Source organism: Cibotium barometz, chromosome 29, assembly GCF_041138505.1.
Source record: "Cibotium barometz isolate CiBa-2024 chromosome 29, ASM4113850v1, whole genome shotgun sequence".
Taxonomy (NCBI): Eukaryota; Viridiplantae; Streptophyta; class Polypodiopsida; order Cyatheales; family Cibotiaceae; genus Cibotium; species Cibotium barometz.
In genome coordinates, this window is record NC_141074.1 from 25,927,660 (window position 1) to 25,951,562 (window position 23,903).

At 38.6% G+C, this 23,903-nt stretch overlaps 1 protein-coding gene across 1 annotated transcript; it reads right to left on the bottom strand.

Annotated features, from left to right (window-relative positions):
• Positions 1-1,105: 1,105 nt before the first annotated feature.
• On the bottom strand, positions 1,106-22,058 carry LOC147621983 (uncharacterized). The gene is made up of 7 exons (XM_086823526.1): positions 21,764-22,058; positions 20,406-21,415; positions 20,056-20,131; positions 19,818-19,863; positions 19,106-19,217; positions 18,775-18,923; positions 1,106-1,360 (listed from the first exon to the last, which is right to left on the bottom strand). Exons 2-7 carry the CDS (start codon positions 21,376-21,378, stop codon positions 1,106-1,108), a joined length of 1,611 nt encoding a protein of 536 aa, XP_086679652.1. The 5' UTR covers positions 21,379-21,415; positions 21,764-22,058.
• Between the last annotated feature and the right edge of the window lie 1,845 nt (positions 22,059-23,903).

The following is a 23,903-nucleotide window of genomic DNA, read 5'->3' on the forward strand; positions in this document are numbered from 1 at the left end:
AAGCTTTCATGGAAAGCTTGTTTGCATAGAAGATGAAGGAAAAGAGAAGACATACCTTGCTTAAGCTTGAGTAGGATAGGATAGGAGAGGTAGAAGTCACAAATTAGACATAAACCTGTAAAAAAATCAAAGTATCAAGTTTAGAACATTCAAAAGATAAAATCGATGCGGCAGCAAAAGAAGTGGGATTATTTTTTTCAGGCCACGCTACTGAGCAACATTTTCAAAAAAGTGGGTTAATAGACCTAACATTTTCCTTCCAAAAACGTTGTAGAAACACTGCCCAAAAAAACGTTGATGTGTCCCCGATGTGTTGTAGTGCTAGATCATATCTTGTGCACTAATGAGTTATTAGATCATAAAACCAAAGATTTACAGATTAGAGATAAATTCACGATGATGTCAAAAATCATGATGTTGAACACCATACTGGCGATGATGATACCTCATCAACTTTCATTAAATCCATTGATATCATGCACATGAATTACCATGCTAGCACCGAAGATATAGGGAATGCAGAGATAGCATAAAAATTTGATCTCTTTGGAAAAATGGAAGATGAACAATCATGAAGTTTATGTAGATCAATTGTTAATGATTTTTTTTCAAAATTTTGATATAAACAATATTTTTTTTCGTTATTACGAACGTGTGTACCATCACTTTTTTCTATGCACATACCCGACGTATATATCAACGCTTTTACTAATGCATATACCAAACCGTCGTATATATCAACGCTTTTACTAATGCATATACCAAACGATGGGAATTGGAATCAAAAAAATTATATCTTTCCTTGGGAAAAACCATCATTAAAGTGCCAACCACTTGTCGTGCATGTTCACACAATCATGTATAATGTGTGTTTATGCATTGGGTTTAGTTTACACAATCATTTTATAATCTAAGTTTCGATTGCAAGGACAAACAGTCTTTCAAAAGGCATCATGAGTCTCTTTAATTTGAAGTCTCATTTTCCCTTCAAATTTCAGCACTGGTCGGTAGGCGCACTAGCTGCCGATTCAATACAATGCTTTGTTGCTGACCGAGTACTTCTGCAAGATGCCCATACTCATGAGTATCATGCATGCATCACTAGCTAGCATTTAAGCAAGGGGAGCTCCTTGAGTATATGAGCTGCTGGTCCTCTCACCAGCTTCAACTCCAAGCTGGGCGTTTTCGATGCAGCAGCTTGCGTGGAGACGTCGAGATGCGAGAGAGGACTGATGACGGGACGACCGCCTGTTGCACTGCTCATGAGATACAAGCTCTTCCCGAAATGATCCACCGCTCCTGCTCCCACAATAGGCGCCCTGGCTGAGTACTGACCGTCCCGTCGTCCATGGTCCCTTGCCTGCAATTAGGGTTTAACACATGAGCAAAGAACCAAATTAGTGCTGGCTTGTGCTTTGCATATGCAACTCAGCTTAATTTTATACGCAATATGTTAAATAAACTTGCGTGGAGTAAATTGCAGCTTGCTATAAATTTTTGTTGTTGTTGTCGTCGTTGTACAGTTGAAGATCGCTGTAGTAATCCATCTCCAGCAGCAAATCTGCAATGCCGTTAGCGCTGCTATTAATCAACGTGGACCATGCACGTGGAGCTGGTAAGGTAGTTAACCACTTATCTACTTGGAGTACAGCTGGATATACGAACTGTGCTGTGAGAGAGTGTAACAACTCAACTGATATACTAGATTACCTTAGGCCGTCATCGTTCAATTGTCTTATAGCGCTTGCTTCCACTCTTTTCTTTGTTAATTACTTGGCAACAACACTGTGAAATGTTTGCCCTTCAAGCTCACGTTTTGGATGAGGGACGATGGTTGTCATAGACATCAAAGATTGCAACTCAACTTGTGACACGCCTAGTTCTGCCAAAGCTGTGTAAGTTGTTCAACTTTTGTGGTTCATCCTGCGGCCTGCTGTCCAATATCTACCACTACCTACAAAGTGGCCAATATTTAGAGGGGTGGTACCCCCTTGTGGTACTCGCGTATGCATGTGGTGATGAGTAGTATGGTGTATGTGTGTAGTTGGATGAAATTCTCATGTACGACTAGGAATAGAATAAGGCCTCATGAAAAAAATAATAATAACTTAAAAAAAGTGAAACTTTGGTCAAATCGGTTAGCACTCAAAGTTCCAAGGTATATCTAAAACCCTAATTTTAAAAAAATGGCTTGCATACTACATAGGTACTTTTGTCTAAGTGTATATGATCAAGGTCGAGACTTTTTTATAAAATAGGGAGAATTTTATAGTAAAAGTACTATCTATGGCTTATAAGTCTTCTGCTACCAACAACCATGATGAAGTTTTACTTTACCTTAGGGTATATACACACCCTAGCATGTTGGGTTATTCTCTTATATATGCAAGACAAATCTAAAGCATGCATTAAAAATTCTTCGTGGATTCGTAACCAATAGAAAATGTAAGAAAGCAAGTAAGCTATCTCATGCATGGGCTTTTAGCCTAGTGGTAGCACCCTCCGTCACTTCCTTCCATGGAGGAAGGTGTTGGATTCGAATCTATCTCCATCTATGTCTTCAATGGCATTAAATACCCTCTCTTACATTTCCACATTTGAAAACACTTCTGAGGTCATGCCTTAAGGAAGTAGCGAAACCGTCTATATGACAAAGATGATGAAGCTAATGACAAAAGGGTCTCTTTGTCGAGTCTTAGAACAAGAGTGCTCACTTTTGACCCCGGCTCAAAAAACAAAACTTAAATATCATCTATGTTTATCAAGCAGAGAAACTTAAATATTGAAAAAACTTACTACAAGGTGTCCCCAAGCTAGTGGTAGCCTAGTGGATTAGACTTTGGACTTTTTTCAGGAGGTCTTGGGTTCAAATTCTCTTGGGGACACCTTATACTAAGGATCTGTTCACACACCTTAGGCCGTCATTGTTTGATCGTCATAGCACTTTGGCAATCTTGTGGCAACAACAATGTGAAATTCTTTCCCTTTAGCCTCATGCTTTGGATTAGGGACGATGGTTGCCATGGACATCAAAGATCGCGACTCAACTTGTGACATGCCTAGTTCTACCAAAACGGTGCAGGTTGTTTACTCTAATTGGTTGAGCAACTTACTTGTGCGGATCGTCCTACTACTTGTCCAATACCTACCACTACCTACAAAGTGGATAATATTTGGAGGGGTGGTACCCCCTTGTCGTACGCGAGTATGTGTGTGGTGATGAGTAGTATGGTGTATGTGTGTAGTTGGATGAAATTCTCGTGTATGACTAGGAATAGAATGATGCCTCATGAAAAAAGAAAAGAAAAATATTAATTAAAAAAATGTGAAACTCTGGTCAAATCGGTTAGCGCTGAAGGTTCCATACAGTATATCTAAAACCCTAATTTTTTTAAAAATGACTTGCCTACTACATAGGTACTTTTGTCTAAGTGTATATGATCAAGGTCCATAATTTTTTTATAAAATAGGAAGAATTTCTAGTAGAAGTAGTATACATGGCTTATAAAGTAAAAATGAATCAAATGATATTCTCTTAGTAGCCAAGTTTTTCCAAATTTTATAATATTTATAAACTCTTTGAAGTTTCAAAAAAAGTAAAAATGAATCAAACAACAATATCTTATAAGTTATTAATCAAGTTTTCCCAAATTTTATACGATTAAAAATCTTGGAAGTTTTAACTAAAATTAAATAAAAAGAGAGATTAAGAATAAATTTAAAAAACAATAAGAATTGATTACCCCAGTACTGATATCACTTATAGTTGGGCCCTATTACTAGCTCTCCTAACCTATAGCTCAGTTTGTAGTACGGACCAAAAAAATAAAACTGTATTTATTTGGACTTTCTTATGTGTCTCAATTATATTATTAGATAGTTGTCTTGAAATTAGAACCTAGGACCAATGGCTATAGGGTCAAATTGGGTACTTAATCATGCATTTCTTCTCTAAGAGAAGAAAATTGAACTACCTATGGATTGTGCATAGAGTGTGCAATGTGCATACTATAGGTTATAAAAAAAACACATGCATACATACTTCATACATACAAATGATATATGTACATTACATGTTACACATATATAGGTCTACTTAGTTTTTTTGTTTTCAATAGCCAATCAAAATACGTGAAAATAAAAATTGGGTGCTCACCTTTTACACAGATAGAAAGTTGAAGTCTCTCAACTTCTTGCTATGTGGATGCTGACTCGTGCACATAAGGAAAAATGTGGGAAGCTAAAGAAACTAGTCATGGGATCATTAGGTAGCCACAGAGAATGAAAGAACCAAGTCAAGATAAATTAGTTATATTTTTGACAAGATGAACTAGGTGCTTCAATTTTTCATAAGGGCAGTGTTAGGAAGGTGATGTGTCCCCTGCTACATTTGTGGAAACATGGCACATAAATGCAAACTTCCCATCCAAAGGATATTTACTTATTTAAGTGTTGACTACTTGTATCTCCATGTGTGCATATTGTCTAGCTTGTTGAAGGTTAGATACAAACCAGATTTATCACTAGCAACTCAATGATTTTAAAATGTTGAATGTAGCTATGTGGGGCTAGGTTCACAAACATTTGGATGGAAGATATGGCACCACTGTATGAGGTTAGTAAATGATTTACAAGATTAATGTCTACCAAGATTTCCAGAGAGAAAGGTGACATGTCCTTTCAAAGCAATGACAGGTGTTCAAGTTGTGACAAGGATAACGATTGAAATAAACCCCTCCCCATATTTCAACTTCTTACGACATAATCTTTTTGGCGACAAAGACTCCTACAAGTGAGTGGGCTACTCCTTCATCATAGAAACATTGCCCCCATAAGAGGTGCCATGTGTTGGGTAGCTTTCAACCAAGAAGCTTGTGAAGCTAGGCTAGGTAGTCATTGAAGAGAAGAAAGGAGGGAGAAAGAGGTTTCAATGGGGCCGAGGGTGGTATGTGAGGTAGCATGCAAGTTGATTACAATGGGTGCTATGAAAACATTTGTACATAAGAGGTATTTTTATGTGGTTTTAGAAAAGATTCTATGAGGGCCATTCCATATTCCATATTACATATTATGATTTCAAGTTGGTTTCCACGCATGCCTAAATTGCCAACCATTTGAGATTTCAAGATACTTAACTATAAGAAGACAGTATCTCAGCTAGTTTGTGGTTGTGAAGTCGGCATACACGACTTTAACAGATTGAATCACAACTGGTTGCAAGTTTCATTGAGGGTAAAAAATCAGTCCTTCATATATGTAAGGTCTCCGCCCTCCCAATCAATCTAAGGGGATCCTTTTGATAGGTAACTAAGTCCCGTGGTATCTGATTGAAGACACCTTGATCCCTCAAAAATATGAGGATACAAGAAAATAGAGGGACCTAACTATATCTCACAAGGGAAAAGTATTCAATCTAATAGGAATCTATTTCTCCAATAGAATAGCACTCAATGTGCAATGATTGGGGAAGGAACAAGTTCGCACTTGGTTCATGGAAGCCAATGCCTTTTTTCTCTTCTCTTATGAGGCCCGATCACTAGCTCTTCCCCTAAAATGGAACTTGTTTGGGCCCTATTCTTACTAGGAATCATAATAAATCTATTGGAAAGTTACTCAACTCATTGGGTCCAACAATCCATAGGATGGCACCATCTGGGGATCCATCCACCCACTCACCCATTCGTTTTTGTTATTCAATTAGGTCTTACCACAATGTGAAACATATAAAAATAGGTTCTTTACTTAAAGAAATTCCACAATGTTTCTTAAACAGCCTTGAAAACAACAATATTTACATTAAACAGTTCTTACAACAAGATGTTCACAAACGATAACCTGAAATCGGGTCAACTAGAGAGATCCATGCTTCTAGATATGTCTCCACATACATATCCAAACCAAAACCAAACCACTCATGGTCTAGAATTCTATCTTCCAGCCTAAACCAACTGGGCATACCTCACAGACCATACTCCCTTGTGGTCGATCAATCGGATGGCCAAGCCCACGTGTCACCCCCTCAGGTCCTATCGTTTGTTGGTACCAACCCCTCCTGCTCCTCAGAGGGGATGTCCAATCGCGAGGCGGGCTAATTCACCACACTAGCCTAGGCTTGCAAATCAAATTCCCAGTGGCATAGGAGGGGATTCCCTTAGCCGACTCCTGGGCTTGCTACTGCCTCTACTCATCAACTATGTAACAAAGAGCGGAGATAGCTAATTAGTAGAAAATATGTACTTACATATTAGCAATGAAACCAACAAACATATCCATTGAAACCAACAAACGTACCCATTGAGATCAGGAAAACATTCTTTTCTTTTCAACAATTCATTCAACAATAAGAAAAAAACATTCTTTTCTTTTCAATAATTCATTCAACAATAAGAAAAAAACATCATACACAACAATGATCTTCTTAGCTACAATCCTTGGCAACAAGAAAAAAGGACCATCAAGTATTTCACGCAGTAAGATTTCTCACTCACTTTTCCATACAAAGTTGCAATTCTTTCAAATTGGAGCCTTAATCCTTTTGGGTGGCTAAGTAACTTAAAGAGAGTTGCGATGCTTCTACAATTCTAGTCGTAATCGTTATAGGTTTAACCACTAGGAATGAAATCATACTAACCCTAAGAATCTTAACTTTATGAACTAAAAAGAAGATGTTTATTTAAACGAATTAATAATATGGCCAACCTGGTTGTCATTTGCATGAGGATTCATTATGGAAGGGGAAATTTCATTTGAATGAATCTCATTTCCATCTTGAATGAAGTGTCGTTCTTCGATTTGGTAGCATTTTGGTGCCATATTAAGGTCCTTATTAGCAGAGAGTACAAACAGAGTAGGGTGGCTATGAAATGCTTGAGATTACTAGGAGATCTAGAAGATTCTAAACGGGTCAAATAGATCTCAAAATTGACACCCTCTAGGCTTCTAGAAGCTTGCTTGAAATCCTAAATAGAACACGGCTTAAGCTCACCTTTAAGTCAATTCACATGGGGGGGTTTGGAGAGGGTGTCCTTAGCTAGAGGACTCACAAGAGAAAGTGAGTCTTTGATGTGCTAGCCTTGGCTAGAAGAGGCTAAGAGGGTGACTTGAAGTCTATTCACATTGGGGAAGGGGGGAGGATTGTACGACATGTCCTAGAGCTACAGCAAAGCCTCTACGCGAGTGCTTACCTCCCATTGGGGGAGGGGAGTGGGTTTATATACGTGCCAAGAGGGGGTGCATGCACATGGAGGGAGTGCCAGCAAGGGGGACAAGTGCATCAGTGTGTGGGTGCCATTTGGGCCAGCTGCATGGACAGTAGGTCTATCGGAGAGAGAGCACCACATGTCCAGGAGGGGTCTGGAAGGGTGTACATAGGGGAAGAGGTGGTAGGGGGTACATATGTGCACCACCTGTCCATGAATGTTCTAAAGAGGGTGAAGTTGGCAAGGGGTACATGTAGGGAGACATGCCCTAGGGGGAGGTTGGCGGGCATTGTCCGAGCGAAAGATTGGGCAGTGACGCTACATCTGAGATGTCGGAGAGTGATGCCTATGGATATGTGTGTGGATAATCAGGTGAGAAATAAGCTCTCGAGTGCTTGGGGAAGGTGTTCATTAGGCATCATATGTCACCCGGTCAGGGGTTGTTAGGACCCACTACGTGTGTGCCTCTAAGGGCATCCGTCGAGCCGTCGAGCTTTTTTTTTGGGAAATTGTTCGGGATTACCTTAGGATCTCGTGGGTGTTTTTTTGCCCGTCATTTAGACGTCCAGAATGCTATTAATTTTGGTTTGAAGCCGCCAGATTTCAAAACTTCATAGGTCAATTTAGGCCACTTGGATTACTCATTTCAATCTCGAAAAAACCCATACCTGGGGTATTGTCATGCTTAAGATTGCAAATTAGAATTCAATTTTCTCATTTCATGAGTAGAAAGTGCTTAATTTGTAATTGCCTCAAAATAGTAACTTCTTAGGGATAAGAAACAACAATTAAATGCAATCATAATGAACTACCTATGGATATGCCATATTCTACTTAATATGTTATATCAATAGGTATGTTACATCCTTGCCTCCTTTAAAAAAATTGATCGCTATATAAACTCAGGGTAATCTCTTAAGAGCCGTGATGTTGCACAGCTGCATGGAGGGTGGCTTACTCTTGTTCTTCCATCTCTAAGGTTGGTTCACCAATCATGGCACAAGTACGAGCGACCGGTCCATGGCCTTTACCACATCCCCATCACTAGCACTTTGTCGAGCTTGGTGGTTAGGGGTCCCATGGCATTTAACTCTAAAGTGGGTCCCACGGCATTCAACATAGCATTAGGATTAAAATAGGGTCTTGCAAGTTTAGGGCATTCAACTCTAAAGTGGTCATCTTCATTACAATAAAAACACCTTTAGTTCCCATTAGGCAATATGGTAGAAATATCATAAGTGTGGGGGACAAAGTTGTCGGACTACTAATCAAGAGTATTATTATGAGGATTTGGCTAGAAATTCCTCTAGGAACATTCCCTTGGATTAGACTTAGGATGGAATCTCTTCTTGACTTGATCACTCTTTACTTCTTTTACCAATGGCTTGGCTCAGGTAATAGCGTCTTGAAAAGTGGTCGGTCTCATTGCTTCAAGGCGAGAGTCTAGGGGCTATTCAACCCTTGGCAAAAATAGGCCACCTGTTGGGTGGTTGTTATAGAGGTGGAACATACTTGCGAAGTGTCACAAATTTTGAGTAGTATTCCTCTAGAGTTAAACTAAGCTCCTTGAGACTAAAGAACTCACTCATCATCATGGATACATGAGATGGGGGAAGGTAGCAGTCCTTTAGAGCTTGTTTAATGTCACTCTAGGTCTAGGAACCTTTAGTGATCCTCTTGTCTTGACACCATTATTTTCACCAGAGTTTAGCATCTCCAATGAGAGGAAGCATGGCAAGCATGGATTGATTACAGTCTTATATGCTGCTGAGAAATAGTCATCCATAGCCTCAATCCATATGTAAATGATACCCATATGTAACCCATTCATAGGATGGTGTCGTATGGGCATCCATCCACCCACTTTCCATTCACGTATCCATTCATTTTTGTTATCTAATTAGCTCCTACCATAATGTGAAACATATAAAATTAGGTTCTTCAATTAAAGAAGTTCCACAATGTTCCTTAAAACAACAATATTCACACCAAACAATTCTTATAGCAAGATGCTCACAAAAGAGACCCTAAATTGGGTCACAGCCAGATCCAAGCTTCCATATCCGTGTCCATAGATATTTCCAAAGCAAAAACAAACCACCGATGATCTAGAATTTGGTCTTCTAGCCTAAACTAGTTTGGAATATCTCACAGACCATACTCCCTCATCGTCGACCAGTGGGCGAGAGCCAAGCTGGCCTATCCTACCACTTCTACAAAACCCCATGCTTCTCAAAGGGGATGTCTGCTCATGAGGTGGGCTAATTCAGTGCACTAGCTTGGGACTAGGCAGCATCCATAAACACATGTCCACCCTTGCAGGGTGGAAATCCAATTCCTAGTGGTATAGGAGGGGATTACCCTAGGCCAACTCTTGGGCTTGCTACCTCCGCCTACTAACTATGTAAGCAAGAGCAAAGTTAGATACGTAGGGGAGAAGATGCACTTGTAGATTAGCAATGAAACTAGCAAACATATCCGTTGTTGAACCCAGAAAATATATCCATTGACCTAAAAGGAAGAAGGTGCTTTAAACAAATTAACAATATGGCCAACCTAATTTTGTTGTTTGCATGAGGATTCGTTATGGAAGGGGAGATGTTGTTTACATGGATGCGTGCTTCCTTATTTTTACCTTAAATGATGCATAGTTCTTTAATTTGGTGATGTTTTGATGCCATAGTAAGGCCCTTATTAGTGGAGAATAGTGGATGTTAAATCCTAGAGATCACTAGGAGAGAGAGAGGAGCTCACATTTAAGTCTATTCACGTGGGGGTTCTTTTGGAGCGGGTGTCCTTAACCAAAGGACTCACAAGAGAGAGTGAGGCTTGGGTAAGTGTGGCCTTGGATAGAAGAGGCTAAGAGGGCCACTTTAAGTCTATTCACACCACTAGGGGAGAGCTTATTTTGGTTTAAAGATACCATATTTCAAAACTTCGCGAGTCAATTTAGGCCACTTTGTTTACTCATTTTAAACTTCAATAAAAGCCTTGCATGGGGTTTTGTTGTGCTTAGGATTTCAAATTTGAATTCACTTTTCTCATTTCTTAAGTAGAAAGTGCTTAATTTGCAATCTCTTCAAAATACCAGCTTCTTAGGGATAAGAAATAACAATTAAATATAACCATAATGAACTCCCAAAGCTATACTTGCAATGGATATGCCATATTGTGCTTAATGTGCTATATTTACAATGGTTATGTTATAATATACATCTATATAACCATGTTAAAGTTGAACTTTATAGCCTATTTTCACCATCCATGTGAAGAAGTGGAGAGACTTTACTTTTTTATGTGTAAAGGGTGAGCACCTAATTTTTAATTTTGAAGATTTTGATTGGCTATTCATAACAAAAAAACTTAGAAGACCGACATATGTGGAACATGTAATTTACAAATGTCATTTTATATGTATGAAGCATGTATATATGTTTTTTGTTTACACATTGCACACTCATACACAAACCATGGGTATGCACGATTAAGAACCCAATTTGATCCTATAGCCATTGTTGGTACTAGATTCTAATTTCACTACAACAATCTAACAATAAAATTGAGACACACAAGCTAGTACAATTAATTACGATTTCTTCAATGACAGTTTGTGGTTGTGAAGTGGACATATAGGACTTTGAAAGCTTGAACTCACAACTGGTTGTGAGTTTGAGTGAGGGTAAAAAACAACCCTTCATATAGTGATATATAACCGTGTTGAAGATGGACCTACTAGCCTAATTTAAAAGCTATTTTTATCTCTTCAATGAAGCATACACCCATAACTATTCAAGAAAACACGGTTATATAGTGATATATAACCGTGTTGAAGATGGACCTAATAGCCTAATGTAAAAGCTATTTTTATCTCTTCAATGAAGCATACACCCATAACTATTCAAGAAAACATCGGACAATACATGCAAAGGGTGGGGATGTGAAAATAATTATATACATTAGTAATGATATCAAGCCATCATATAAAGTTATGAATATGGCTAGATATAGTATTTCGCTCTTTCTCTCTCTTTCATGCATACACATAATTATCATAGATCAAAAATGATGAATAGGTTTCAGGATTGCCTCATATAATTGCTCTAGATGCTAGTTGGCATGCCATTTTGGTGGGGTTAGTTTCGTGAGAGCCCAAGCAATGCTTGTGTGTCTCCCACAATGTTGCTACGGTAATGGAGGAGTAGCCCATGCACTTGCAAGTAGAAGCATTTCTTGCCACAAATATTATGTCCCATTTTATTCAACTTGTCCACTACCTAATATACCCCCAACCATCCCCCCCAGAAAAGGCCAAATATCCCTCCTACCTTCTCCTCAATGACTATCTAGGGTAGATTCACAAGCTTCTAGCCAAAACAAACAAACAGCACCTCTATTGAGGAGAAGGAGTAGCCATTTCAATTTCAAGTATTTCTTGCCAAAAATATTATGTCCTGAGAAGTTGAACTATGAGGTGGGGTTTGCTAAAATAGTTAGCAGTGCCATGACCTAAACACTTCATTGGTTTGAAAGGACATGTCACCTTTCTCTCTTGAAATTTTTGTAGATATTAATCTTACAAATTCTTTTCTAACCTCATATGGTGGTGCCATCCAGATGTTTGGGAACATTTAATATTTTAAATTCATTTAGTTTCTAGTAAAGAAATCAACTTTGTAGCTAACCTTGAGCTAGGCATTGTACACACATGTAGATACATGTAGTCAATACTTAAATAAGCAAAGAGCCATTGGATGGGAAGCACTCATTTATGTGCCATGTTTCCACGAATGTAACAGGGGGGAAATCATCTTCCTAACCCTATGCTTATGAAAAAATCAAGCACTTAGTTTGGTGGGGTTTCTTGAGAGACCTTTGAAGAAATACTCGGGTGTCTCCCACAATGTTGCTATGATGAAGGAATAGCCTACTCACTTGCAAGTAAAAGTCATTCTTGTGGAAAAAGATTATATTCCCTTTCATTCAACTTGCATGCTACCTAACATACCCAACACACCCCCTCCCAAAAAAAGTACCCATTCTCCCTCCTTCCTTCTCGTGAATGACTACCTAGGATAGCTTCACAAGCTTCTAGCTAAAAGGTACCCACTACATGACACTTCTTATGGGGGAAATGTTGCTACAATGAAGGAGTAACCCACTCACTTGTAGCAGGAAGTATTTGTTACCAAAAACGTTATGTCCTAAGAAGTTGAAATATGGGGAGGGGTTTACTTAAATTGTTAGCCTTGTCAAGATTTCAAAACCTACCATTGTTTTGAAAGGACATGCGACCTTTCTCTCTTGCAATTTTTGTAGATATTAATCTTACAATTTATTTGCCAATATCATATAGCAGTGCCATATCTTCCATCCAAATATTTGTAAACCTAGCCCTACATAACTAAATTTAACATTTAAAAATCATTGACATGCTAATAAATAAATCAAGTTTTAGTGAACCTTCATCAAGTGGAATCAAAGTACTAGTCTTACAAGTCCTCAAGGTCATAATAATGAAGGAGCATTACATTGGTATTAGAGCAAAGTTCTTTGTCTTCCATGTTTTCATTGAGCCACTCAATTTTCACTACTAACTCTAATTATACTTATACCCATTAATCTCTACACCTTAATCTCTTTTCAATTCATTTCCATAAGCTAGTCCCTATATTTCTCAAATATTCTCCATACAAAAAACCTCTTGCCTAATAAATTGGGCATACTTTGGAGTTCTACATGGAGCAACGAGAGTACAGTACAACCTTGAAGGATCATTGAATCAAGTATCAAAAAGGAGGAATCAACATAATTTTTCTTCACATCATTAGGAACAATTCATAATTACCCAACCAAGTAAGGTCATTGTGATGCATTTTTTTTGCTTTGTAAGAAAGTTTTTATTTTGCCTAGTGTTAGAGTAAATGGATTCTCAAGGTGGGAAGGATGAAAATGGTTGAGAAGGGAAAAAACCTAATGTCTTCTGTCCACATAGAAAAGGATATTACAAAACCAAATGAAATAGATATGCAAGATTTAGAACTTAATGATTATGAGGATATGAAAATGAAGGACATGAAAGAAAAATATGGAATATAGAAAACAAGCTTGAGAAAATGATGGGTATTCTTCCCTCCTCTTGATGGGAGGGGAAGAATTGGGAGTACAAGAAATATCTAAAAATAACATTGGTGAGGGAAGGAAAAAAACGGGATTGACTGAAAAAAATTAAAGTGTCCTAAACCAGAGATCAGGGTATGGTATTCAAAGGTTTGAAGGTACCCACTTTTAGTGGAGAAGAGAATGGCACGATAAATAAAGATGCGATCCATATTTTTCTACCAAAATGGCAAGATTTGATCTTTTTAGAAATGTGCCTGAACATAAACACCCCATTGAAGCTAGCCTATCCTTACAAGGCAAAGCTTGTAAGTGGTGAATGAGTTTAGCGACAGCTAAGAAAGTACCCGATTCTTGGGATTCATTCAAGGAATTATACTTTAAGAAATATCTTCCTAAAAATGAAGAAGATTGAAATTGGGAGGAGTGGGATAATTGCTCTTTGGAAAAAAAGAGTTTAAATCTCACTCAATATATAGCTTACTATAGAGAAATTATCTTAAAGATTAAGGGCATATACAATTTCCAAAAAGTAAGAGGCTTCATTAGAGGCCTGAAAAGGGAGTACAAGAAAGAAAAAGATTTAAAAAATTCATATAAACCTCATGAAGAAAATGTTGGCTCTAAAAAAAGAAAGGGTTTTTCTTTAAAAAGGAAAAACATCCCAAAAAAAATCCAATCCTATAGTAAGTTTCTAAAAGATAAGATTTTGAGAGAGCGGTTAAAGAAAAGCTTTATTTCTCTTGTCTTGAGATGCGATATACAATTCCAAAAAGTAAGAGGCTTCATTAGAGGCTTGAAAAGGGAGTTCAAGAAGGAAGTTCACCCCAAAGAGCTAGAAAACTTAGATGAGACTATAAAATTTACAAAATTTCTTGTCGATACAATGGGTAATGGCTGTCATAAAGAAAAAGATTTAAAAAATTCATATAAACCTCATGAAGAAAATGTTGGCTCTAAAAAAATAAAGGGTTTTTCTTTAAAAAGGAAACACCTCCAGAAAAGTAAAAATCCAATCCTATAGTAAGTTTCTAAAAGATAAGATTTTGAGAGAACCGTTAAAGAAAAGCTTTATTTTTCTTGCTTGAGATGCGATATGATAAAAGGAATTTTCCTAAGTCCCAAGGACAAGAACTTACTTGGAATGGTAATGATAAGCCTAAAGGAATAACAATGCAGAGTTGAATTATTTTCATGGGGGAAAACACTTTCAAGAAGCTATTTGTATAATACACTAGCATTTGAGCATAAAGAAAAATTTATTACATTATTGCAAGGAGAGCACAATGTACCATCTTCTCCTTTGATATTTAATATTGAGATCCAAAAGCTTTATCAAGATAATGAAATAGAACAAAATTTGTTTTTGTGTTATGCAATGCCTCAATTTAAAAACCATTGTGAAAAGTTTGGTTCAAGTATTTGTGAAGTAGATAATTCTTCTTTGAACAAATTTATTAGAAGAATTTAAAGATGTTTTCCTGAAAACATTGCCAAAAATGTTAGCTCTGGATAGAGGAATAAATCATCCCATAGAAGTTTTAAAGGATTCAAAGCCAATTAGTAAGTCACCTTACAGAGTAATTTTGACTGAAAGATAAGAAGTTAAAAAGAAGTTTGTTGAATATTTAGAACAATGCGTTATTAGGCCAAGTAAGTCATTAGGAAATTTTTGAGCTCATTTTGGGGCCCAGTAAGGAAGTTTGACTGGAATACTCCCTCCAAAAAGGGGCACTGAATAAAATTTTTGCAAACGAACTCCAAATTTGTCGGACCTCACATATTTAGATTCTAAAGATTCACTAGGCAAAAAGGAATCTTCTAGGTATCTATCTTGTCCCTTCTCTGAACCCTATCGTGTTATATATCAATGGATAGCTTTTGAAGAGTAGAATCTAAATATGTGAGGTCCGACAAATTTGGAGTTCGTTTGCAAAAATTTTATCCAGTGCCCCTTTTTGGAGGGAATATTCCGGTCAAACTTCCTTACAGGGCCCCAAAATGAGCTCAAAAATTTCCTAATGCTCCCTAGACTTCCCTAATATTATTGGTGAATAAAAAAAAATGTGCATGGATTATCATGGATTAAATGCAATAATAAGAAAAAAATTCCCTATTTCCAGGATAGATTAGTTGTTTGATAAACTCAAAGGTACTAAATATTTTAGTAAGATAGATTTAAGGTCTCGATATCATCAAGTAAGAATTACAATTGAGGATGTGCCCAAAACGACATTTAGGACATCTTTTTTGGGCCCAATGAGTTTTTACTTATGCCTTTTGGTCTAACTAATGTTACCGCTACTTCAATGACCATGATGAACACTATACCTCAACCTTATTTAGGAAAAAATATCATCATTTTTATTGATGATAAATTAGTCTTTAGTCAAAATGAACAAGAACATATTGAGCACCTTAGAAAAGTATTTCAATTATTGAGGAAAAACAAATTATTTGCTAAAAAATCTAAATTATTTGAAAGTAAAAAATTGAACAAAGTTCAAAGTAACTATTTAACTTATGAAAAAGAACAGTTTGCAATTGTGCATGGTCTTAAAAGTGGCGTCATTATTTGTACGGTGATAATTTTTAAGTATCGTTTGACCATGAAAGTCTTAAATGGTTAAATACTCAAAAGGAGTTGAGAGGTAGGAAGGCTAGATAGGATGAAATCCTACAAGAGTTTGAATTTCAAATCACATATAGAAAAGAAAAATTTAATGTTGTAGCAGATGCTCTAAGTCGATCACCAATAATAAATGAGTTGAATTTACTCAACTAGAAAGTGAGTTATTGGTGCCTCACTTAAAAGAAAAATGTGCTAATGACCCTAGCCATCAAGTAGTTTGGAATTACTTGATTAAAAAAGATAACTCTTAAATAGAGAGTAAAGAAAATGCAACTCTCCCTAGTGATATAAGCGTGTCACCTAAAGAAGATAGTGGTTCAAAGGAATCCCTTAAAGAAGGGTCAATAAGTGAAAAAGATGGTTGGAAATTTTTTTCCATCGATAATGGGTACTTTTCATATAAAGGTCGCATTTGTGTACCTAAAGAAGAAAGTATTTTAGAATATTTTACTAGGATGTCATGACAATCCAAGTGCAGGACACCTAGGAATTTCTAAGACCTATGAACTTGTATAAAAAGATAGTTTTATTTGCTGGTTTAAAGAAGGACATCCAAAATTATGTTATAAAATTCCCTAAGTGCCAAGTCAATAAAACTGAGTGCCTAACAATAGGTGGAATATTACAACCACTACAAATACCTGAGGGTCAAGTGGGAAAGTATTTCTATGGATTTCATAGTGGGACTAATTCCCCAAACAAGTAGAGGGCATGATTCAGTGTAGGTAGTAGTAGTCAAGAAAAAAAATAGCAGCTAATCTTCGCCAATTGGCTAATCTTCGCTATTTGGCTATTTTTTGAGGTTTTTTTTCAAAATAACTCTCTCAGTATCTTAAAACATTCGCCCAAATTTTGGCCATTTTGAAGGGTTTTAGAAAATATTCACCGAATTTTGGATATTTTAGGACATTTTTTGAAAACATTCGCCCCATTTTCTACAATTTTAGATTTATATAGAAGGAATAATCACCAACCTTCCTACACTTATATAGGCATCTTATTTTTTACCCTGGTAGTAGTGGATAGGTTAACCAAGTTGGTACAATTTATACCAACTAAAAAAGACATAAAACACCAAAATTGGCTAGAATGCTTATCCACCATCTATACATATTGTACGGATTACTAGAAAATATAGTAAGTGATCGAGATACAAAGTTTACAAGCCATTGTTGGAAAGAAGCGTTCAAAAAGCTGGACACGAAACTTAGTATGAGTATGTCTGAATATCCACAAAGCGATGCTTAATGCATAAGCCTATACATAGAGATTATGCATGAGCTCAATGCATAAGCCTATGCATAGGCTTATGCATTAGGCTCTATGCATAAGCCTATGCATAGTGCTTATGCATTAAGCTCTATGCTCTGTGCTCTATGCTCTATACTTATGCATTAAGCTCTATGCTCTATGCATAGAGCTTAATGCATATAGAGATATGCATAGATCTTAATGCATGAGCCTATCCATAAGCTTAATGCATAATCTCCGTGCATAGAGCTACAAAGAGCTTTTGTGTCACCTTAACGCATAATGTTATGCACAAGCTTAGAACCTTCATAGACTCAGAATAAATAAACAACGATCAGACTTTTGACTACCAAACTTACATATTTAAAAGAGAAATTGATTCTAGGTCAATGTAGAAGGTTTAATTGGATATCATATCATGGTGGAAATAATCAAACAAGGCTGTTTATAGCATTGAAAATTGATCGTTTTGAATCAACAAATTGTTCCATCACTTTCTTCTTAAATTATCCAATCTGCACCTTTATCTAATCATCATTCTCCAATCAATTATTTGCTTGCCGGGAGCTCTGGACTTGCACTTAACCAGTCCAATTGTTCCACTAGAAGTTAGTGGTGCCAATTTAGGGTTATGGTGGTCCATGTGCCAATGGACCTCCCTTTGTCTTCTGCCCTCTCGTTCTATCTATTGGTTGCTTCCTGTAAGCCCTTTCCTATTGGTTGAATGGTATTGGACCTACAATTTGGCTTGATTGCTCTTTCATTGTGGTTCTTACACTTCTGGAATCTTTCTTCGTACTCACATTGCTGGAATCTTTCTTCGTACTCATAGAAGTGGGTTGAACATTTTTGTGGCTTGCTATCAATTAGTGAGTGAATATTAAGATCGTGGATCTCTTCCATAAGATCCACTTCTTTGACCCCTCACTCTTTCTCAAAGGCCAAACATACTTGTTTTTCATCAATGGCCTTGAGTTTGGTTAATATCTCTTTCTTAGAGCCGCACATTTCCTTTTAGCTCTCCAGCTAAAGCCTTATCGTCATTGGTTGAAGCGCTTGTCTCTTTTTGAGCTTCCTTGATCACTTCTTTCTTTAAGTCCTATATTGTCTTTCGGTCATCTTGTACCTCTTTTTCCTTGGCTAAACACACATTTTATATATGGTAAAAAAAATAGGGACATAATGGGAGAGATGTTTCCCCGCATCTCTCCAATTCTGTCTCCATTCTTTTTTGTTGCAGATTGTCGCACAGCTATGAGTGAGGCTATGGACGAGGCTATGCACACGTGACTATGCTATGGGAAAGGCTATAGCTGCACACGTCTATGCACGTGGCTATATGCGAGGCTATACACAAGGCTATACATGCAACTACTACATGGCTACAACTGCATGCCCCTAGCCGTGCATATAGCCACGTGCATAGCCAAGCCAAGAAAATTTAAAAATCTCAAAATTACTTTGTTGTAGCGTAGTTGTGGACGTAGCTATGCTCTCATTCTCTTGTAGTGCAATAATCGACCTCAGTCTACCTCTGACAAAACCTCTACTACCCTCAACCCCACCACTACTTGCCTCTGTTGCATGGGCTTTCTTCCTCTGCTGACATGACTTAAAGCGAGCCTTTTCAAGCTCTAGTGTTGGCGATTCTAACTCTTGTTGACTTAGGTGTTCTATGTCTCCACTCCTCCATTCAGTTGGAGCCATTGTAGCTTTGTAGTTACCTGCTCATACCAACAAGATCATCCTTGTTGACTCTCGCACCTTTTTCATTGGTGCCTTCTATTCTTCTCTAACTCTCTAACTCTCTATGTTGATCTCTTGAGTGCCAACCAAACGAATGTAGCTCAATGCACTACTCTTAATGGTGTTACATTCATCCACTTTCAACAAATGGGAGGAATACATGATAGTTCATGTCTCCGTGCCCGATGCACCAAAGATGCACCCTCCTTGCATATGAAGACCAAGCCACTGTTGATGGCTTCTCTGACATCATCACCCTCATTGGATCTGACCTGACACATGGAATACATACATGCATACTTGTAAACATGATTGCATTCATGCATCTTTACATTTCCCTCGCAAACCATTGCTCGGTTTTAGAAAGGGCTTAAATGATCAAGTATGTTTTACACCACACTCTCTTCTCTCTATGGTGTGCTCCTCAGCTCTATGAGGTACCTCACACCTTTTTTTCTTACATTTCACGCGTGCATGGAGAACATACATATTACAGATCAGGAATGGTGAATTGGTTTCAAGAATACCTCATAGAATTGCTATAGATGCTAGTTGGGAGGCCGTTTTGGTGGGGTTGGTTGCTTGAGAGCCCAAGAAATGCTCGTGTGTCTCCCATGTTGAGGTTAAGATTCGATGGAGATTTCCTAGTATAAATGGGGAAGATCTTGTCATGGAGGCTTGCTAGGCACTCATTCGATGCTTGTATGCTCAAACTGTTTGCACTAGTATGGAATATGTCTGTAAAACCGATATGTTGTATCAATTAAGATGTACGCACCCTTCACACAGATATTTTCCAACATCCACGAACAATTAAACACAAGTCGAACTGTGAATGTGTCAAGTTGTAGTAGAGTGTTTAGAGGATTTACCGCTAATGTTCGACGTGTGATCATTCGTCTTAATAGTCCTATACATCTGCACAGTTAGAGGAACAACACCAGAGATAATCCCAATATTAGGGCAACCTAGAGGACGAGAGTAATTGTTGACACGAGAAAAGAAGATCATCAACAAAGAAGTAATCTCTACGCACAGATCCCTTTGTGACTTGAAAGCAGGCTAATTAGTAGTTACAGATTCAAGACTGTGGATAGAATATTTGGGTACCTGTAGGTGGTTTTGACATGAGTTAACGTTAAGCCCTTGATATTCATGAGCTTCAGCACTGATTTGGGCGTTGCTCCTTTCAACATCAACAAAAACATGCAAGCATGTTAAGAAGAAGAACAATCATCTTCAAAGGCTACCAGGATCAACCTTAGAAGAGAATCAATTCAATAGTACTATTTTAAGGCTTACTATAATTAATGTTGTATGTAACTAAAGAAACGAAATGCAGTGGTTATGTACGACAATAATTTCAACTTTACTACCAAGTGTAGATGTAAGGTAACTGAGCTAGCTAATCAAATTGTGATTTGTTCAAATAAGATTAATAAAAGAATAAGCGTAAGTACTCTCGTGTCCACCGAGTGCCTGCACTGCGTGCACAAAGTGTTCGTGGAGACGGCTGGTCCAGCGCATCCGGGGTGCCCTCACGTTTCTCTTGGGGATGGGCAGTTTCCCTTGGACGCCCAACTGCTTCGACGGCCGCATGACCAGACTGCTTTCAGAATCCTGCAACTGCTGTGCGGGCGCCATTCTACTGCAGCTAGGTGAGTACGCCGCAGCTGCAGCTGCAGCGGTGAGATTTAACACAGCAGCTTCCGGTCCATCTGTCGATGTTCTGCTGATCAAATTTCTATTGAAGGACGTTTCCATGATCTGATCTGCCTTTGAACTGCAGCTTGCAAATAACATCAGGGGATCGGCCACGTCTAGCGGGGCCTTGCTTGTTGCAGGTCTAGATAGCTGATTTCGCCCAGCTAAGCCAGAAGTCGAGCTTACAGGCTTTGTGAAGAGCTTATTGGAGCTTCCTGTGGTTAAAGGCTGACGAAAGAGAGGGTACCACATCTTCTTTGTAATTTGTGTATCAACTATGGTTTCCAAGCGTGAATGCAAGATTGAGTGGCTTCTCGTGAGACGTACCGCGGAAGCACTTGCTGGATCCTGCGCCATATTTACGTCGTACTGTGCTTCCTTTGCCGAGATATTGGCTGAGGTGGGGTACGCCAAGCAGAGGTCGGTGGAGGTGCCCGCCGCTTGATCTCCTTGCCTCTTCTTTTCTGCTGGAGCTAGATGTAGCTCTACGTCTACAGTAGCGCTGGAGCTGTTTCTTACAGTGAAGCTGTCACTGATCTGGCAGGAGCTGTGATCAGACCCGCTACTCATCATGTCGATCTGACGATCGTCTCCCTTCTTCCATAGCGCCAAGCGGAGATCATATTGCGGAGCATCATACGCCTTGCTCGCACTGTATTCTGGAAGGCTGAAGTCAGGAACACCAGCTGCTTCATCATTTGAACACATAAAAGGGCTTCTCCACAGCATTGCGTACAGTATATTTTGAGCCAGTCGCCAGTTGCTTCTACGTGCACAGACGGACAAACAGAAATTAGCAAAGAGTTAGCACAGTGCAGATATACACTTTCTCCTCCGGCCAATTAGCTCTTGGTTGCAAAATCGTTAGTTGTCAATAGCGGCTGAAATCAAGGGATCGATATCACTCTAGCGTTAACTCATAGTAGCCCACGGTTGAAAAAAATGTACGAAGGTGAATTAAAGCACACGTAAAATCACTCCGGCATGCAGATTACGATTTTTTTTTGTTTTTCGAGCCGGGGTCAGATTACGATTAAGCAAGTGTGTGTGTGTGTGAGAGAGAGAGTGAGAGAGAGAGAGAGAGAGAATAATCACTACAACCGATAATCACTACCTGCAGCTGTCTCAGAAAACAGGAGGCGCGATTAGTAGCCGTTATTAGGAGGTGAAATAAGGTTGACTCGAGTCCCCCACACTTAGATTTAAAAATTACGGCCTTCAATTTCAGGCTAAACCCATTACTCAACAGCCTTTTCTTTATCTCTGGCTAGACGTTGTTTGCAAGACTCCATAGTTTCAAGGTCACAAAGTAGAAAGACCCTAATTAGCGAACAACAGGCTTATGATTGGGGTAAGACGAACAACAGGCTTGTTGATCTTAAGCAAACTGCAGGCAATTTCTAATAAGCCTCATAACAGGGTCCAAGGTGAGTGAGTACGAGGAGGCCGAATCCCGATGAAGATGAAAGAAGAGACCAGTATTAAATTTTTAATCTGCTTTCTTGATAGTCGATTGAACTTCGGTATCATGTATCATTCATTGAACTTTGGACTTTCAGGGACAATCAATCACACTGGGCGATCCAAGGCTCTTCTGCTGCGGGCGGTCGCCATCGTCGCCGGCGATGGGACTCACAGGCGGACAGTGTAAGCAGGATCCTTTTATGTTGCCGACAGAAATCAAGGCGCGACCGGTTTTCGGGTATCTCTTGTATTTGCCCAACGGGCAAAAGAGTGCCACCAAACTTGACCAAAGTACTCTCGGCCGGAGGGGGTGAATAAATGATCATTACTATAGAAACTAATTTGCGATGACCCGGTCAGAATAAAAAAAAATGGGCTGAGGAATGAAAAGGGCATGGCGTTTTTACAAGAAACTAGCGTGTTACCTTCACTTTCAATCGAAATAGTGGTGCTTCTCAGCCCCATCTTTCCTAATTTGAGGCCTTGAGAGAGCAAACCTTCTTAAGAAAGCCTCCTAGAGAATAGTGGTGCTTGTAATTTGAGGCCTTGAGAGAGCTTCAAAGCCCTTCAAACCTTCTTAGGAAAGCCTCCTCGAGAATAGGGTTGCAAAAAGAAAGCCACTATTTGATTTTTTTTTTCTAAATTTTAGACATAAACATATATATAATTTAGTTACTTTTGAATGTCGAGCTAGTTTATGGCCTTCAAAATTGAGCCTTGCTCTCCTCGTTGTTAAAGAATGCTCCCATAGAGCCTCCCACACATGTTTTGTTGTATTCGCACGTTTCCTTAGTTAGAGAGGGCACTTGCAAGCGTTCATGCAGATGCACCTAAACATGCTCTTAGAATTTGGAAGAAGAATCTGGCGATGACGTCTCCTTCTTGATTTAGTGGAGATTATGCCACTAACTGAAGTGGAACATGGGGCTCTAAGGCCATCTTCCTACATGCCAAGTGCAACTTGGCCAAATTTTTCAATATGCATTTACTAGGAGGGTGTGAGCTAATTCCCACGTTGACTCTCTCCAAGTTTTGCTTGCAAAAACCTATCTTTGCCACTTTTGGCCAAGTTAGAAACTCCATGGCCAAGTTAATTGGGCTCCTGTGGTTGGAAAAGGTTGTAACCTGGGTATCTTTCAAGCCATGGCCTAGTTAATTGCATCAGTTAAGGAGACTCTTACATCACGAAACTTGACTTGCTAAAACCGGCATGGTTAGGTTGAGTTCATGCTAGGCCTCTAGCTACTCCTAGTAAAGTTGCAAAAAGCTCGAACATTGGAGCTCCACATCCACACCAAACATGCAATCAGTGTGCCAACAAGAAAAAAAATTGTAACTATCAAACATTCTTGAAAAAGATCCTTGCATTTTTTGAGATTTCCAAAGCTCCACAAAGCATTTTAGCACCTCCCCCTCCCTCCCTCCTCCCCTCCCCTCCCCCCCCAAAAAAAAAAACCCACCCCCCACCTTTCCTAATTTGAGGCCTTGAGAGAGCTTCAAAGCCCTTCAAAACTTCTTAAGAAAGCCTCCTAGAGAATAGGGTTGCAAAAGAGAGCCACTATTTGATTTTTTTTTCTAAATTTTAGACATAAATATATATATAATTTAGTTACTTTTGCATGTCAAGCTAGTTATGGCATTCAAAATTGAGCCTTGCTCTCGTTGGCGTTTAAGAATGCTCCCTTAGAGCCTCCCATACATGTTGTATTCACACGTTTCCTTAGTTAGAGAGGGTGCAGATGTAGCTAAGCATGCTCTTAGAATTTGCAAGAAAAACTTAACGAAAGCAC

Coding starts and splice junctions, on each gene's coding strand:
- LOC147621983 (XM_086823526.1), bottom strand. CDS start 21,378: ATGCTGTGGAGAAGCCCTTTTATGTGTTCAAATGATGAAGCAGCTGGT. Junction 20,132..20,405: donor GGCACTCGGTGGACACGAGA/GTACTTACGCTT, acceptor TGATGTTGAAAG/GAGCAACGCCCAAATCAGTG. Junction 19,218..19,817: donor TCACACGTCGAACATTAGCG/GTAAATCCTCTA, acceptor TCCATGTGTCAG/GTCAGATCCAATGAGGGTGA.